Source organism: Falco naumanni, chromosome 9 (genome assembly GCF_017639655.2).
Source record: "Falco naumanni isolate bFalNau1 chromosome 9, bFalNau1.pat, whole genome shotgun sequence".
Lineage (NCBI taxonomy): Eukaryota > Metazoa > Chordata > Aves > Falconiformes > Falconidae > Falco > Falco naumanni.
Window position 1 is genome coordinate 47,863,842 of NC_054062.1, and position 18,335 is coordinate 47,882,176.

Here is an 18,335-nt window from a genome sequence, read left to right on the forward strand (position 1 = left end):
TTTTCAGTACTATTGTATTTGACCTTTAATTAAAAAACACTTCTAGGCAACATCCAATTTTTGCTGCTCCCTTGAGTGGGTTTCCACTCTACAGGATTTGATGAATTTGAACCTTGTTTCATCCTTTCTGAAATTCTTCAAGGCATGAAAAGAACAGCATGTGGATTACATTTAGATACTTATTTGTTCTTGGTGCCAATTTACCATTGCTTGGCCCAGACAAAATTGTTTAAAGGGTGATAAGGAAAAAAAGTCATAAAGCTTCCAGTCGCCTGACTAGAATTCTGGGCAGAATAGCAGTATCTTCAGGGGTACCCAGGGGTCTCCAGAATAAATTACTGTTGGTGGACCTCAGCACGACCATCACAACAGCTGCTGCCTTACCAGCACTAAATCAGGATTATAGAAACCCCTTAAGTTAGGGCTACCTCCCAAAATCGTGATGAGGATGAGGCAACACTGTTTTCCCCAGCGCTGTCACTAGGAACTGATGGCGATCAGCCTGCAGCTTCGTAAAATGAAGTCCCAGATCAACATCCTTGGAGGCGACCCTCCAGAACCAAGCTACGGCAGCTCTTTAAGGCAACAAAGGGGAAAACTGAATTGCCAACAAAGCCATTTTGTCGAGAGAGAAGACTATTTTGCAGTGGAACCAATCCTGCACCTTCCCCACAAGCACTAATCCCTTCAACAAAAGCTGGAAGTAATAAAAAGCTATTCAGGATGCAGTCTGGAACAAATCTACCACAGTGTTTTTTCAGACAGTTAAAATATCTGTCAAGCTAAAAGGACACCAAACGCAGAGTGAAATCTGCTATGCATGCCTTTTACTTAAAAATACACACAGGGCAAATGGTCAAACGCACATGTGTACACACGAGTGCCCGCCTCTCCCGAGGACGAGTTGCTCCTCATGGCTACTGAGCCACGTACAGCCTCACCGGCTCCAAGAGCAGTTGTATTTTCTGGGCAGCCTCGAAAAGGACACTCAATTTCCTCAACAGCCTCTCTGCCTGTGTTTGAAAACCTTGGCCTCCGAAAAATATATTTGTAACCCAGGCAAAGAAAAATCAAAAAAGCTTAAAAGAACACTCAGCATCATAAATAAAACAGCTCTAAAAGGTTTGCTTTAGTTTTAAATATGCAGGAATGGGAATGCCAAGGTTCGGTTTCCTGTGGAAGGCACTACAGCCATTTCCTGCCTCATCACATCATAATTAACATGCCAGGACAGCTGGACTTTATCAGAATTGTTTCATCAAAAAGCAACAACCTTTGAAGACTATGGCCTTTTGTTTCCATCAGTAAAGGCATAACCAGGCCAATTTCCATTGCTTATCCTTAATGATCGCAGCTGTAATTTGTATGTAAATTATCAGTTAAATTGTTTTAGATCTGCAAAGCTCAAACCATGGTGCAGGAAACCCTTCAAAACTTCTCTCAAAGAGCAGCAGCCAGGGGCTCCAGTGAGGTCTTGGCCTTTCCCAGGCTTTGCCCATCACAGGCAGGAGAAGGTAGACGAGGACAGCGGACCGTTGCACACCGCTGTCTGCCACGTGGCACGCTCAGGGCGGACATAGCGTACCCCTCCGCTCCTCACTCACTTCTCAACCTGTCTTGCAATACAGCATCTTGACTTAGACGTGGCCTTTTGGATGCAATATAAAATCTAGAAGAGGAATACTGACGGGAAGCCTTAGAAGACACTAGATCCACAAGCTTCAGTGGTTTGCAAAAGCACCGCACCAAGTCCCACCCCTAATTTTCATCCAGCTCTGATCTTGCCAAATCACAACTCTCTTTCAGCAACATTGCATTAATCCAACTGAGTTACTATGATGCAACTTTTCATTGAAAACAGACTGCTTGCAGGGATGCGGTGCCACGACTGTTCTCCCGGTTATAGCTCTTCCCACCCAGCGTTCACAGACCAGGAGGAAGGCTGCGCCGCTCCCTGCTCCCATCCACAGCTTGCAAGAAGCCCCAGCAGTTTGCAGGCACCTTGCAAAGGGCGATCTCATGAGGACTTGTTTGTACAAGGCTCTGCTTGGGAGCAATCTCTCTTCTTGCAGTTTCCTTCCTTCTACACGGCAAGAGTTTGCACTCTCCCTGCCATCCGAGATGTTTAAACGTTCACGCTCTGGAGGCATCTTTCACTTTGAGCAGGGAAAGTGTGGTTGACCCCCGCTGAAGTACACACCCCATCCCTGGCAGACGGAAATTGTCAATGGCCTTTCACCAGCTCCTGAATCAAGATTGATTAGCAGCAGCTTAAAATGATAGCTCGTATTACACGAACATCACTGGTGCTACAGGGGACACCACTGGGTACATCTCCCTGTTGCATGAATGGGTGGGAATGGTTACCACCCTGTTACAGAGCACAGCTGCCTTGAGATCAGGCCCTTTGCTTTTTTTCTCCTTGCTATAGGCACAAAATATGTATAAAAAATATTTACATATATATATAAATATATATATATCTCCAAAGCTATCTGTGCTCACTATGAATCACCAAAGCCACCGGCACAGTCCAGAAGCAGTCTTTGCTAACGCGCCGAAAATATCGCAAGCCTTTTTCTGACCAACACCAATAAACCTCTACAGCAATAACAGACAGAGGGGCATTTCCTAAAAGGAATTTCTACCCACGAGTCCTTTTCAGGGGAACACTAGCATTGCCTGGGTTGGTGGGTTTTCCCTAGACAACTTCTTTTAAGAGCAGTGTCCCTTTTCCAAACTGGCCAATTATCTTGGCCACCACATTCCTTTGTCAAAGCAGCCTCCAGCTGCCTAATCTCAGCCACTTCAAGCTGCACCTGTGAATCAGCCCGGGTTAATCACACTAACAGATGGCAGGGGCCAAACAGGCAGCTCAGAACTTATATCACTTTAAATAGCATCTAATGTTTCACAGCTTCAGACCGGGGCAGTCATATACAACAGCAACTAACTAGGGGAGCTGAAATCAGGCCCGTGCTTTATCATCTGCACGAGTGTTTCAAGCATACAGTATAGCTGCCCATTACCAACCAGGCTGAGGAGCAAATATACTACCTGGCTACCACGTTTGGTAACTAGCTGACACCTCCCATGAAGGATTTCTGTGTTCTGTGTGTTATTGACTTTACACAGCACGAGCGTTAGCAAACTACCAGTCACCGAGGGGATTTTGCAACAGTGCATAGGGGCATAAGGAACCAATATGAATTTTACTTTTTTTTTTTTCTTTCTTAGCAACTGCTCTATTTAGAACCTATTAATAGCTTTCCAAATTCTCTAAAGGGACTGAAGTTTAACATTCAGATAGGTTTAAGACTCTTTTAGCCCATTTTCATCACGCATAAGTAACATAAAAATGTGGGTTTAGTGCTGGATTGCTTTCTTTGCAACAAACCTTGAGGTCCTTTGCAGACAAAAGAACCTCATTGTGTCCGAATTCATTCTCCCTGGGGAGATTGCTGCCGAGATTAAGGCTTGAAGGATTTACCTCATTACAACTAAATTTTATTTTTAAAGTTTCCATACCACCTTTTAACAAAGTGAGTTGGATCTTTGTTTCTTCTGTTAAATTGCAGCTCAGATTCAGGGAAAGTTAGTTCATCTGTGAGAGTCTAAATCAGACAAAGACTGAACTTCAGTTCAGTAAGAAAGGAAACTGCAGAAATGCTAGCAAGAAGGGAGAAAGAAAGTACAGACCAGTAAAGCATGTTTAGAGGAATATTAGTTTATTTTTCTTTTTCTTTTCCAAGTTACGAACTATGTGAAACAGAAAAATGGAGAAAGACAAAGATACCGCTATTTGACAGCCCATGCAGCAACAATCAAGAAGCTCTGAAGGCAGGAGCGCAAAAGACGGGACATTATTTTCCACGTGGATCTTGCTAGTGACTTCTGGCAGATCGCTGTTACTTACTCATCTGGTTGCTGTCATTCACAAAGTCCTCGGACCCATCATTGTCATCTTCATCATCCCCAGAGGAAAGGGCATCTGCACATCAAAAATAATCAAGTCTTTAAACCAGCCTATTTTTACAGACAAATAAACCAATATGCTACATCACAGAATATCTATCAAGGAGAACAGATGTTATGTTAGTTGTGCAGAAGCTGTAGAAAAAGAAAATCCAGCCACAGCATGTGTGTCATTCTTATAAAACGCTAACAAAACTAGCTAACAATCCTGAAGTGCTACAAAGGTTCCAAAGGGAGCTTGCTAACTCCAAAAGTCTCTTTCCGCTTACAGTTTTTATTTTTCTTAAAGACATTCAGTTGAACGGAACTGAGTGTCTCCAGAGTGAGCTATCTCTAAACTTAAAGGATGTAGGACACCCCTTTTCTTCTTCTGATGCGGGGGGGTGGTGGTGGGGGGGGGGGGGGGGCGGGCAGAGCTTGTATTCATTCTACCGGCTTTATCACCATCACAGCAACTCTGTATAATTTAATCCTGTCACAGTGGCATAACACAGAGAGCTCTTCAGCAGCTGTTAATCACTATAGATCCCGTGAAGTAAAAAGAGTATATACAAACTGAGTCCATTTCAGGGTCAAGACAAGGAGGAAAATACCTGAAATAACTACAGAACTCAGCTCAACTGGCTGTGCCCGAGCGGACCGTTTCACATTATATCATAACGTGTCTTTATATGACATTTTACAGCTTCTACATGCAAAAACCTATGTTTAACTCACTCACCTGTAACATTTACAATGAAGTACAGAGTATCACTGTCTAGGGTCCTAGCAGCAGTGCAAGCATAGAGGCCTGAATCTCTGGGTGTAGCATCCTTAATTTGTAAGTACTCCCCAATAATCACTGTCCTATTGTCGGGCCCCAAAGGGACCCCATCCTTAGTCCAACTGATCATGACGGCGTCTCTCAATTGACAGCGCAACTCAAGCGGTTCTCCTGGAAGTGCTGAATATACATCTGGCTGAGAGATTTGGTATTTGGTTGGTGGCTCTGCGAAGGTGGAAGGGAAGGAGGAAAAAGAAGAAAGAGAACGGAAAGGAGAGAATTTCCAACAAAAGTCAGTGAAGGCCCTTTTCATCCACAGAAATCAAGTTATGTTAAAAAAAAAAAAAAGTTTCATCCAGATTAGCCCAGCAACTTGTCTCATAAAACTGAACCACATGCAGGTATGGGGTAGGCTTTAGTTTCAAGAAGTTAACCACAAACAAAGCTCGCTCCCTTTGGATCGGTGTCTTGGCACGTGCCTTGTTCCGAGTGCCGTGCAAGGGCACAACCCTTCTTACTGGCCACAGCAAGCCAACTCTGGGGAGATGAGTGATGCTGCACCTGGGGGCTTCAAAGATTTTGGAGAAGGCAGGAGGAGTTCAAAAAGCAAATTCAGTTTTATATCTTAGCATTTGAGCCTATGATTCAAACAATTTTATGATTCATCTTATTTTATAAGTTGCTTCTTTTTTTTAAAAAAAAAGAACCAAACTGAAGGGAGCTGTGTTGGAAGAACAGGACGGTCAAAAAAACCTTTGCTAAAACTAAGTTAATAAACATGAGTTCCTATACACAGCACATACAATGTTCTTATTTTTCTCCCTGCACCCTTCCTTAAGCCTCTACACTTGGACTTCTACACTGCCTACTCTGCTCCCAATGACAGTAACTTTTTCTTTTTTTTTTTGCTTCATTTCTTATTTCACAGCCTCTCCTGAGCAGAATACAGCAGAAACCTGGGAACACAAGCAAAGCTTTCCAAGTCGCAGCGTACACAAGTTCAAAAGAAGAACGGCTCATCCATCAGTTCCCTTTTGTAACCAAATAATGAGAAGAATGTCAAACCACAGCCTCTTTCCAAAAAAACATCCTTGGAAAACTACATCTGCCTATAGTTACTAGAGCTTCATTGCCCCTTTCCAAGGCTGGTTCTCAGCAGGGGGGAGGGAACCGCAGCCTGGGCACTCGGGAGCATCTCTGCAGCGGGCAGCGGGATGGCTCGGCACACCTATGATGCACTCGAGCTGTGCCAGATATAGGGACTGCTTTTGTTAACTGGCTTTTCCCTGCAACCACAGCATCCCTCTCCCACGAGCCTCTTGGCCTCGCCAAGGCCAGTGTGAACTGTAAATAAAGAAACACGATGGCACCTTCTGTTTGCTCATGAGGAGGGTCACACCACGCAGACAGCTTCTCCCCGGCACACATCCTTCCCTGCGCAGGCACCAGTTGTGCACCACTGTGCGTATACATAAATAAAACACACGCCTCTTTTGGTTTGTTGGGGAGTCTCAGGGAATATTAAAGTAGGTGCCTCCTCAGTGTCCACCCCTGCTTCTAAGAATACCGAAACCCTGAAACCCATGTTCCTCATCCTCGAGGAATGGTGGTGTTGTTATTCGTATCACACTTTCAACAAAGAAGTCTGAAACAGGCGTCACATCTGAGCTGGCCAGTGGATGGGAGTTTGGAAGCACTGAAGCTCTGTCAGTAGTTTAGTTTTCGGTAGTCCTGCAAGGAGCAGGGAGTTGGACTCGATGATCCCTTATGGGTCCCTTCCAACTGGAGACAGTCTATGATTCTATGAGTCACAGAAGTGGCCACCACAGCGGGACACTCGGGCGTTTAAATATTGGGTTATACTGATGTACTTGAAAATAGCGTGCCCAGTGTCTCCTCCCAGTCATCCTGGACTCACGTAATTTCAGGGAGCTCAGTGGAAGTTTGCCTGAAGCAAAGGGAGAACAGACCCAGGGATGTGCCCTTGCAAAGCAAGTAAAGCTTCTCCTGGCTTCTTCCCCAGGGTAAACAAGCTTTTTTTCAAACAGATTTGACACACGCATCACACCAAGATGGTAGCCAGGAAAAGCACCTAAAACCACTTAAACAAGACCAATTACAGAGACTGTAAAGATTCTTGGATTTTGATTTTATAGCAAGGTCTCTAAACTTTCTAGTATGCAAAGTTCCATCTCAAAGTCTAGGACAAGCTACAAATACAGCTTTATACTCCTCCAACTAACTCAGTCTTCCTGATACAGTCACAAATCCACAGATCAGGTGTTTTGCTGAGTACTACACTATGCTGTTAGAAACCTAATTTCCAAAAGGAGCACGGGCTCCTTTCTACATGTATTTTGTAACAGTAATGACTATATTTGAGTCTGCTTGAGATTTTTCTTTTTAATTCAGATTCAACTGTCAAATAATTTTTAAAAAAGGTAACTGAAGCCAGCTAGCTAATTTACTTTGAAGTTTTTAAGACTTCTTTGTAATGCTCTACCCGCAAAGAGAATTTCTTTTACAGAGTTTAACTGTGCCAACAATATACTGGAGTCTAAAAATGTCTTTAAACTTTTTAAAAGCCACCATGGGTGAAGATCGCCCAACCCTCCTTCAAGTGCATTAGTGGCTTTTGCTGACGAGTGCCAGGAACCTCGAAGGATGGTCACACAGGTTGCGGCATCCTCCTGGGCAGATCTGTTGTTCCCATACCAACACAAGGAAAGTAATTTTCTACCTTCCCTCTTTGATTGCATCTCTTTCTGAACTACTGTCCCCAAATTTACACCGAGTCAACACAAATGCACATCCAAATTCAAAAAGCTGCAATTGATTTCAAAATGACCCCAAAAAAATCATTTTGCAAGGAAAATGACGAGCATACTGAAGAAAAACAAGTTTCAAATATGTATTAGCATTTGGTAAATATTATCCTCTCCCATTTGTGTCTCTCTAGAGTATCAGGGAAGATACAGCACAAAGTATCATGAAATAATGAAGTCATGTTTGGAAACAGTGAGTTATTTCAGGTAAGCCTTTGTGTTGCCAAACTAGAATGTAGCAGCACTTAAGACTGTCACTTTTTATAATGTTTGCCTATAAACTTTTTCCAGTGTGGGTTTGAAATGGTGCCCAAAAGCAAACAGAGAACAGGTGGGATTCTGAGGCACAAGTCCACCCAACAGCCTCACTGCTAAAATCAACCAGTTTAAACTGTTAAAAAATTCCCGGCAGCACATAAACAACCTACGCTGCAAAGTTAACTCTCTCTCCAGGATACTGCACAAGGATTTTTGCACCGTTCTGAAACTTAGGGACAAATTTTGAACTCATGTACATGCTGTGCCATCAAATCAATGGTTACCCTGAGGCTGACATCAGGATTCTTTCCCCACTCCCATGTCTTTTGATGGTACCAGAGAGATACGGCTGCAAGTTTGCTCAGCCCTCACTAGCACCCATCCGCCAGTCTTTTCAGCAGCACCCTTCTGAATTTTCCCTTCGTCAAATAGCTAGATGGGAGGAGGAGATAGCCCTGCAGAGCCTGCAGCACGAAGCAAGGCTTGATGATCTGGTATCACATCCACGCTCCTCCAGCTCTCCCTCAACTCGCCTTGAAACCGTATCCTTCAGCCACCACCGAAAGCTGTAAATCAGCCCTTCGCTGGGCAGGCTCTGCACGGCTAAGGCAAGGCGGCACGGCATTACTCTTTCTAAGAACGTTCTTCTGCAAATCCTATAATTGTGGCATAGTTCCTACTGCGAAGGGGCATTACCTGATGTGAATAACACCTGCCTATCACCCCTTAACAAACAAACAAGCAACAAAGGCACGTGCAAAATTTCTGGTGGTGTTCTTGAACACCGGGGGACAAGGGAGGGCATGTTGCTTCTGCCACTGCCTGCTCCCAGCTACATCCTTCTTTGCAAGAGTGGTGCACACAATGTAGTTATACTTCATAGGTGGAGCTATTGAACGATACCGCCATGGAAAACCAAGCTGCTGTTGAGTAAACAGATGTGAACTTTTTCTTTGCCTGCTCATATGGTCTTACAGCACGGTTTATGCCATCCAGCCATGAAATGGAGTAAATGCTGTTTGTATAAAAGCCACGACCACAACAGAGGTCTGGGGACACCCTGAATGCTCTGTTTCAGATACTTATGATACATGCAATTACATTCCAAATCATGCTTCATTCAAGATTCGGCCACTGAAATGAGAGATTTATATTTCCTTAGGTTTAAAATTATTATTATAGTATTATTTGTCTCCATTTATTAAAATATTAACAAAGAGCTGCTTATCTTAAGGCTCAAGGCATTTAGTTACTGAGTTACAGAGCCAAATAATTAAACAATCAGCTAATAGCTAACCCCAGCAAAGATTCTCACACAACTCTCCGTAACACAAAAGCCTCAGCCCCCATCAAGCCACTTTCGCTTCAAAAGGCTTTAGTAAATAACTAAACACTCACCATAGCGTGCCCAGAAGGGTCAACAGACCTGACCTGTCAAGAATCCAAGAGGTTCATTGCAACACTGAATGTCCCCACAGGGGATGCCAGGCTGCCAACCCCTACCGCTCCTCCTGCTTCTCCTACCTCTTCCCTGGTTTTCATTGAGGAAGATCCAGCAAGACCACACTGGATGAGCAACGTGGAACGGGGCTCCTGAACTAAGCCTGAAGCTGAACAGCCCCATCCCATGACTGTGCGAGTCAAACCCAAGCCTTTACGCTCCCGCCAGGACACAGCCTCTGTGCCGGCTCAGGAAGCCCAGGTATCTTCAGTCAGGTTTGCAACCTTCCTTCCCACATCCCAGGTACAAGCCGATGGGCTCTTCCCTCAATTGAAGTTGACAAGCTAATATTAAGAGTAGTTGCGTGTCCTCTTCTGACCATAGATGATAAATGCAGCCTACAAAAGAAACGGCCACCGGTTTAGAAATGCTAAGAGTCACCCTGGCCATGGTGACTACCTCCTGTTAGCTAACACCAAACCAAATCCACAAAGGCCAGCACGTCTGCTTATACAAAGGGGGACAAAACAGTGTTTGCAATTCCTCCATCTGCTCCTCCAAAGTCACCGGATTCCTGCTGTCCTATTTGTCCTGCGTTTCCACCAGCTAGCTGTCAGCTCTGCCCAGCTCTGCCTCCGCCAGGCATCATCAGGAAGTCTCTGTTCTCATAACAGACCTTCCTTTCCAAATTACTGCAGTTCCTTTTATAATTTTAAAACACTAAAAAAAACCAAAAAAAAACTAAACACCACCACACCACCACCCAAAACCACACAACTTGTCACTCTACAACACTCCAAAAAGAGCAGAAATCATTTCCCCCTCTCTAATGTATGAAGACATTAATTGTTCAAATCTGATGAGAAAGATCTAGGACTAACGTCATCAAACACATAGCATCAAAGAGATACCCATGACAGTTACAAACACAAATGTGGCAGATTCTAAGTCTTCACTTGTTCCTTTACAACAAGCTCCCAGGCTGCTCTACTTGAAAGCAGTGCCTTCCACTAAACGTTAAGCATCAGACTCTCCAAAATAAATCGATGTATTTTTTCCTGGCATCTTCTTTAACCCTGTTATCCTTATTTCTATAAGGACCTAGTCATCTGATGGGTATAAGAGATGAAACCAGACTAGGGGGAGGGGGAAATTAGAAGAATTCTTTCGCCATGGAACTGAACATTTGCAAAATGAAGTAAGCGTTGCCACATAATACATGTCTGGTACTCTAGCATGTGTAGAGCTTCCAGCCACACTGACCTGCTCAGGCATGGACCTCCAGCATCATGTCAACTCCTATTGAGCGTTACATACACTAAGATCATTAAAAAAAAAAAAGTGAATCTCCTCCAATTGAAACACTTGCCAATGTGATCATGGGTAAGGGAAAAAATTACACTGCACTAGCTTGTTTTCCTAAGCTTTGAAGGCTTAGAAAAATAAATAATTCTGATGAGCAGCAGAGTTTCACCTCTTGCAGGACCCTCTGGCCAAGAAAAAAGCTCTGTAAATGCTCCTAAAAGTTATCCCCATGTGATTACACCTATCTGCCTTGTGTAATGCTCTCTGGCAGATGAGCAATTACAGAACTGCAACTCCTTGAGGTAACTGCCCCCAAGCAGCATTTAGCCCTGGCTACAGACGCAGGGGCCTCCTCACACCCAGAAGAAACCAGTGGAGGCAAACCTCGTGAGGTCCCCTGCTACATCAGTGTGTTGGCTAGCATGGGGTAAGGTGCACAAACTATTTCAGCACGGCTTTGATGGCTGCAAAGCAGCTGGGCTGATGTGTCTCACCCCCTGGTTAAAGGAAGAAGGCTGCTCATAAGAAAAAGGAATTGTACTTGGCTAGGCTTCATGCAGAGATTAAAAATTCCTACAACTTGTAGCCTGCTTGCTCCTACCTGTCTTTATAGCTGTGATGGTTGAGTTATGGCTGCACAACCACGCAACATACGTCAAAAATGCCAAGTATCACATGCTCATGGGCTTGGCTGTGTGCTTTATGCTTTTGGAAGCCAAGCCAGGGAAGACTCAGAGCATGCCAAGTTCAAAGTAAACAGCAGCGAGACCAGCAAGGCCACCTCCTGCTGCTGGGAACTGCCCTGCATTTTCTTCCTGTTTGTCCCCATTCTTCACAGTCTGCTCCTTACAGGATGAAGGCTTCTTTATACAACAGTCACCATAGGATTTCTCTTTAGATACAGGACAGAGCAAGAAACAGAAAAGCATCAGTATGTCTTCTGCACAAAGACTTGGTAGCCAGGGAGGGAGGGAACACCCCCAACCTTGAGCAGCCACACCAATCCCCCTAAAATTATTGTGCTGCCCTTTGTGATTTCATCAGTATGATGAGAAACTACAGGCCATCACCTTAGGGATTTGAACCTTTAGTTCCAAGCACCAAATCTTGACCATTTCTGCTCAAGTCAGAAGCTCCATCAGCTGCCCAAAGAAGCAGAGTGATGGTCTCAGTGCTAAGAGTGCTGGGGAGTACCACACAAACCTAACACGCGTGTAATGCAATCTCAAAAATAATTAACTACTCTTCAAACTCATTACAGAAAAGTCTTGTCATGTAATCTATTATAAAGTACAAAGGGGAAATGTATCACCTTTTGCCAGAACCTCAAATGAAAAGCTGAAATTAGCCTTTTCTCGCTGAAAAGCAGAATCCAAGACGAGCATCATTTTCTCATTGTTTCCACTTTCAGCAACCGCAGCACATCAAACCTTCCTGACTCTATTCTGCACATAACCAAGATGCAAAGCAATTTAAGCAATTCCCATTGTCCAGCTTAGCACTAAAGTCTGCATGGGAAAGGCTCCATGTAAGATATACAGCCTTGGGAAAAGGTATGAGCATGTATATTTAGTTGCAAAGGGGTTTTCTTGGGTTTAATATTTTCTTGATTATCTGTAGCTTTTTTCAGGTCCCTTATTTGCATTTCAAGAGCAGCATAAAAACATAACAGAACATAGCATAAATCCAAACATAAAAACACAAGGTTTTTTTCTTGCAGGTTTGCCGAAGGCCATGCTCTGGACTAGTACTGCTCAACATGCAAAAGAAATAAATTACAACTGTGCAATTACAATTGCACAATTTCATGTTTGAGTGTTAGTTCTGGATGCAGAGAACATCTATTCAGATTCCCTATAAGCAAGTCAGCAGTTGTTTCTTTTGTACACAGTCCCACTTTTACTTGACTATACAAATCCTCTTAATTTTAGCAGCTCATCTGGTAGTCTCATCTTGCCTGTTCCCCTGAAATTTATCTTCCCCAACTTCCTAAAGCGGGATTTGAAAAAAGTCAATGGAAACAATATCCCCAAAACATCCCCTCAGCAATTTTGAAAGTCCTATCCACAACACGTTTAAACCATAGGATATTCTCCAAATACTCCAAAGCTTCAAGGCATATCAGGCTCTCTTTTAACTGAGAGCAACGTTTAGTCAAAGGCACCACAGCTAACACAGTTCCAGCTCCACACAGAGAATAGTCACCAGTGGCACCTGCGGACAAAGAGAGAGCAGCAGAACAAGTCCTGACGTTAAAAGCTAGGCTGGCTACCTGCACTTCCAGGTGGCACACACCCATTTACATGACCAGGGTTATTTTTAACTTGTAGACACCTCCTTCACTCCTCACTGCAGCAGTGGCTCCTGGGCACTCCACCATACTAATGGAAGATGGCTCAAATGCTTCTGAATCATTAGGAGAAGGGCTGTTCCTGAGCAGTGCTGTGTTGCAGATTTATTACAGAGCCTCCGTGTTAATAATCCTGAACGTCCAAAATACCTGTGCTAGCCTGGTGAGTAAACAATATCAGATAAATCTGGGTACTTCAACGCTGTAATATCTAAACAGGATTGCTTTTCACGATTAAACTACGTTTAACAGCACCAAGCTCAAGAACTACTCAAAATTTAAACCGGGTTTTTTAAATGATTTTTGAAAACCGCTGGGTGGCATTCAGATTACAAAACATACTACTTTCGTTGAAGCAAACTGAACATTGCAGCATGGAGACACTGAGCAGGGAACTTTACAAACTTGCAAAGCGAGTCTCACAAAAGCACACTCCCCCTTGCTGCCCAGCTGCCGGTCCTGCCAGCAGCTCACCTGTACCCCCCACATCCTATGCTAAAGAGAGAGCATTGTGAACCTTACACAGTTTTTCTACATCACAATTTTTTATTACATTTAAAAACTAAGTTTCAGCATGGTACTCTGATCAAGCTCTGTTCCGTCCAGCCACGACTTAATCCCCTACAGATTCGTCCTGGTCAGCGCAGCCACAGCATCCAGCTCCAAACCCCACGCAGGGACAGCCACAAGCCCCCTGGGAGAAAGCCCGGGGTGATAACTACCATGTCACAAAACTCCCTTCAAAGCAGAAACACATGAAGAGCTAAGAGGAAAAAAACTAACTACAGCCAAAATATGATTTTCTCTTCCCCGGCCAGCTTCTCATCCTCCTTTTTCTCCCTTCCAGTCCCCCAGCACATTGCCTTTCCCAGTAAACCCTCATAAATGCAAGCCCGTTCCTTGGTACAAAGGAATTTTCCCCTCCTCTCAGTTCTTGTGTCTTTGCTACCGTAAGGCGCTTTGCGAGGCTGCTCCACACCGGTTAATGTCCCAAACTGATGAGCCAGTTCTTTTGCGGGGGAGGAAAAGCAATAATTACACACAACTTGCAACGGCATGTGAGGAGGGGAATGAAAGTAGGTCAGATCTCACAATTCCTCAGCTTCGCCGAGGTTCACCAAATGCTTTCACTTACAGTCATTTTAAAAATACAATTAAAATAATAATAGCATGGCAAGCAAAGGGCACGGCAGAATTCAGCTAGCACTTAGTTTGCCTTTCTGTCCCTCTCTTTGATACGGATCGTGTCATTTGTGCAGTGACAAGCAGCAAAAGGCCCAAAAGGACCTGAACCAGCAGAAAGTGAAGCCCGTGAGACACATCTCTATACCAGGTGCTGACTACTCCGATACTCAGAAGTAGGTCCAGGAAAAAAAATGAAAAAAAAAAAAAACCAAAACCACACCACACTAAAAAAATGGGGTTCTTTTTCAATAATAATTAAGAAAAACCCATAAAAAATCCCAACAGCAGTGATAATTAAGACCTGGGAAACAATAACCTGAAGATGTACTAGTAGGCATATGAATTATAAGCTGTTTTTTAAGAAAACCACGTATTTACCCCTCTTACAGAACATCTCATTTTGCAACTGTCCTCATCAAGAGGCACAGTCCCCAAGGAGTAAATGCCAACGCAGTTTTGCTGACGCTCTCAACTCCGAGTGAAACCCGAAAGGCCAAACTTCCAGAACAGCTCAGCACTCCCCGCGCACGTTTCGTAATTATAACAGGAGCTGCTGGCTGCTGCACTCTTTTGCAAATCTGGTCTTTATTTAAGATTTGACTGTACTCAAAGTTGCTCCAACTTCTCTTTCAATCGGTTTAAAAGCTGGTTTAGTCCCCTGTACTACAAGGCGGCACCTCTGATTTTGGGGGCATACTGTGCCAAATCCCCCCAGAAGGGCTGCAGACACACAGCACCACGTGCTGAACCTAAATCCAAAGGTCTGAATTTCAAATTGCTTCCCAAATCGCTGTAAGGATAATTTTACCCTGGAAGGCTCCTTGCCAAATCAAGTGTTGTCCAGAGGCACCACAAACACAGCTCTGTGCGTCCTGACCGACTCTGCAGAGGATGCTCCCACCTGCCCAGCTGCGATGGGAGCCCGGTGTACCCAGCCTGACACTGGGCAACCAAACCCACAGTCACACTACTGCCAAATTCCAGGCTCTTCATCCTCACAGACATGTTTTGGGTTCCTGATGTCTTTTCAGCATGAATTTTGCATTTGTTTAACTACACTGAAATAAATTTTCTCTTCTAGTTAAACCAGGTGCACTATTACAAACAGACAAGACGTAACTTGCCTAAGTGGGTGATGGTTCTTTTAAAACCACGGGTTTATATTGCTAAGGAGTGCTGCTTCAAAGAAAGTCTCTGCTTTCGCTGTAAAGCTTCAACCTTGAGGACTCACAAAATGTTTAACACTTAAAAATCTGACGCTTCCAACAAGGAGGTTTTCTCTATTAATGATAGAAAAAGGGATGCTTAAGTATTCTTGCATTCCCATCTGTTTCTAAACTAAATATTCATTCTAACACTAATCTTTGAACGTATTTGTTTAAAGCCAAGTGATCATTTCTACCAAAGCTGGGAAACTGGATATAGAAATATGCTCATTAAGCGCTATGCTATGGTTATTATCAAAACGCCACAATAGTCCATCGTCTCATGCGGACACAACCTTGCATAACTGGAGATGTCAGCATTTTCATTGTAAATTCTGCTTTCAAAGGTTTGTAACTTGCCTGTAAAAAAGCTACTATAGCCTGAATTTTATTGCAAGTTCTCTGCCAAGAAAGAGCTATTTTAAAATTAGAAAACTATGCATCCATTGGAGTCAGCCACTGGTTTGAGGGTTTATCTATATAAATGGTTTAAAAAAAAAAAACACACCACAAACACCACAACTCAGTATCTTTGAGTCTTCTGGCTCAAACGCGCCCCCCCCCCAAAAAAAAAAAAAAAAATTACTAAAGGAAAAACATTCCTAAAAGTTAGTATTTTTTCTCCCTTCAAAAAACTGCAATTGTATGGCAGAGAAGCCTGAAACATGCAATTATTTGTGCTACTTTGCAAAAGAGTTGCCACACTGACACATTACCAACTCCCAGTGTCTCATCAACACCGACTGTAAATAACAACTCTACCCGTGCCCAATTAGTTTGCAGCTTAAGACCATGCCCCTGCTAAAGGACTGCAGATTTTAAAGGCAGAATGGACACATGAAGACTGATTTAATCTGGCTGCTTGTACAATTCCCCAGAATCTCAGCTAGCAATTCCTGTACTGGGCCAAATAACTTACTGAACCGGATCCCTGAAAGGGCATCCAACCCTCACCCAAAGCTGTAGGGATGTCACATTCCTCCATAATGGGCTGTGATAATTGCCCTTCCTTGAACAAAACAAAAAGACCCCGAAAAACCAACCCTCCCGATTCAACTAATCAGTTCAAATTGTTAATCATGACTTGCAGATATCAGAGCCACTGTTCTTGGGGGGTGGGGGCGTGGGGGTGACGGACAACAAACCTGTAACAAGGAAAGCCTGGGTGAACTTTTTGCTTTATTCTTCCTACCAGGTTGGAAGCCGCATCCCAGTGCTTCTCCATCACCTCTGCCCCTGGAGATCACCACCATGCAGGATCCCACCGGCCCTGCAACCACCCTGCGTGGGGTCCCAGCAGCATGGAGAGGACCCATGGGGGCACCCCAGGAAGGGGAGCACGCTGTTCCCCATAGGACAGAGGACATCCCACCACCCCACCACCCCTCCTCCACATGCTGCAGCCCTTGCTCTCTCCCTGGGAGCCGGGGAAGCACCTCACAAGACTCCACATCCTGATCCAGGCAGGCTGCCAGCAACTAAGGAAGGATCTCTAAGTGGACTGTGCTGGAGCACTGTGACCACAGGTGACATTAACCTTTAAGGACTGCCAACATTTTTCCAAAAATGAGCGTATATTCTTTGTATTATGCAACATTTTTACAAAAAGGAAGGTATTGTTCTGGGTACTACTGCACTGAATGTGTTTCTATTTGTTTTTTTCTATTTGTTTAGGGCCAGCAAATAGCTGTGATTGAGTTAAAGCCCAAATGACAGCTTGTCACTCACTCCTGAGCCCATCATAAGCACACATCACCCATTAAAGAGGGTCTCTCTCTTTCGCTGCTGCTCCTAGGAGCCTCCCACACGCACGTTTAAGGCAATTTTGCACTACCGTGTTTGTCACAGGACACAGAATTGGGCTGTCCCTTGTGGAAAGCTTAAATTAGTCCTTTGAAATCTGACCTAAATTAACAGAACTGAAACACATTGTTACTGCACCAGGCCAGGGCTCCGAGTGGGTGCTCCAAGGACAGCGTCAAGGCACTGCAAGTGGGGAAGAGACAAAATTAGCTACCCAGCAGAACGATAACACACAGCTTGGGCAAGAGGAGGTCAAGGGAGAGCTTGCTATTTATCAAATGTATGTCTAAACTAATTATTCAGTTCACAAAGTAACCCTTCAACCTATGTGTGCGGTCAGAGCCCTTTTGAAATGTTGGCTATCATCAAAGGCCTTCACAGCCCGGCTACCCAGAAAAAGAATGACTCCTTTGTACACACTGGGGTAGGCTTTATTTCTAAATATTTAAAAGCAGAAAGTCTTCATATTCCTAGGAGAAAAGACATATACGTAAACACTTGATGCAAGATACAATTCGAGAGCTGACAGTCTCCAAACTCACTCCACAGGTCCTGTTTCTGCTCACACCGCTGGACAGCCTCCAATTATACCACCGCCATGACCAGTAACACTCATGCCGAGGATCCAGCCCCCAGCAAGCACGCGTGAGACCAGTTTCAACATTATAATTTACAACGACTCAAGGTACCATTTTTCAGTGTAACTACTTTCATATATATCAGAGTAAAATCTGATGGCCACAGAGAGATTGAGAGCTCCACACGTCCAGTGTTCTGTAAAAGCACGAAGAGAAGCGTGCTACCAAAGAGACCAGAATGACTGCAAATAACCAAAGGTACCCTCGATGCATGACAGCATCTTGCACGCGTCCTGCACATATCCATAGAGCCCATCCCCCTACCAGATAAATACTGCTCATACTAAAGTACATAGTTAACCAGATACTCTGAGGAAAACAGTTGCAAATGTCCCTGAAGTTATGTCTAGCTAACAGACAAGAGCATATTCTCTATTGCAAAGGACTGAAAAAGCCACAGTCTCAACTCCTGTTAACACTGCATACAGCTTGCTGAATATTCTGAGTCGCCAAGACAATAAACAGTAACAATAAAAGCACCAATATCCAAAAAAAAAAAAAAAAAAAAAGACAAGATTTAGGGCATGTCCATGAAGGAAGACTAAGGAACAGATCAACACGTGTCACCAAAGGTCATGGCCCTGTCG

General features: G+C 44.0%; 1 protein-coding gene across 12 annotated transcripts in view; it reads right to left on the reverse strand.

Moving 5' to 3' along the window:
* Positions 1–18,335, reverse strand: part of FGFR2 (fibroblast growth factor receptor 2) — an 87,866-nt gene that overhangs the window by 62,492 nt on the left and 7,039 nt on the right. For 7 of the 12 annotated variants that reach the window (XM_040605878.1, XM_040605877.1, XM_040605872.1 and 4 more), the window contains exons 3-4: positions 4,697–4,963; positions 3,917–3,991 (exon numbers count right to left, since the gene is read on the reverse strand). The exons of 3 other annotated variants lie outside the window; for them this stretch is intronic. In XM_040605878.1, the coding sequence (XP_040461812.1) occupies positions 3,917–3,991; positions 4,697–4,963 (342 nt within the window). The remainder of the gene's footprint in view (positions 1–3,916; positions 3,992–4,696; positions 4,964–18,335) is intronic. 2 more of the 12 variants (XM_040605879.1, XM_040605880.1) reach the window with 1 other exon arrangement.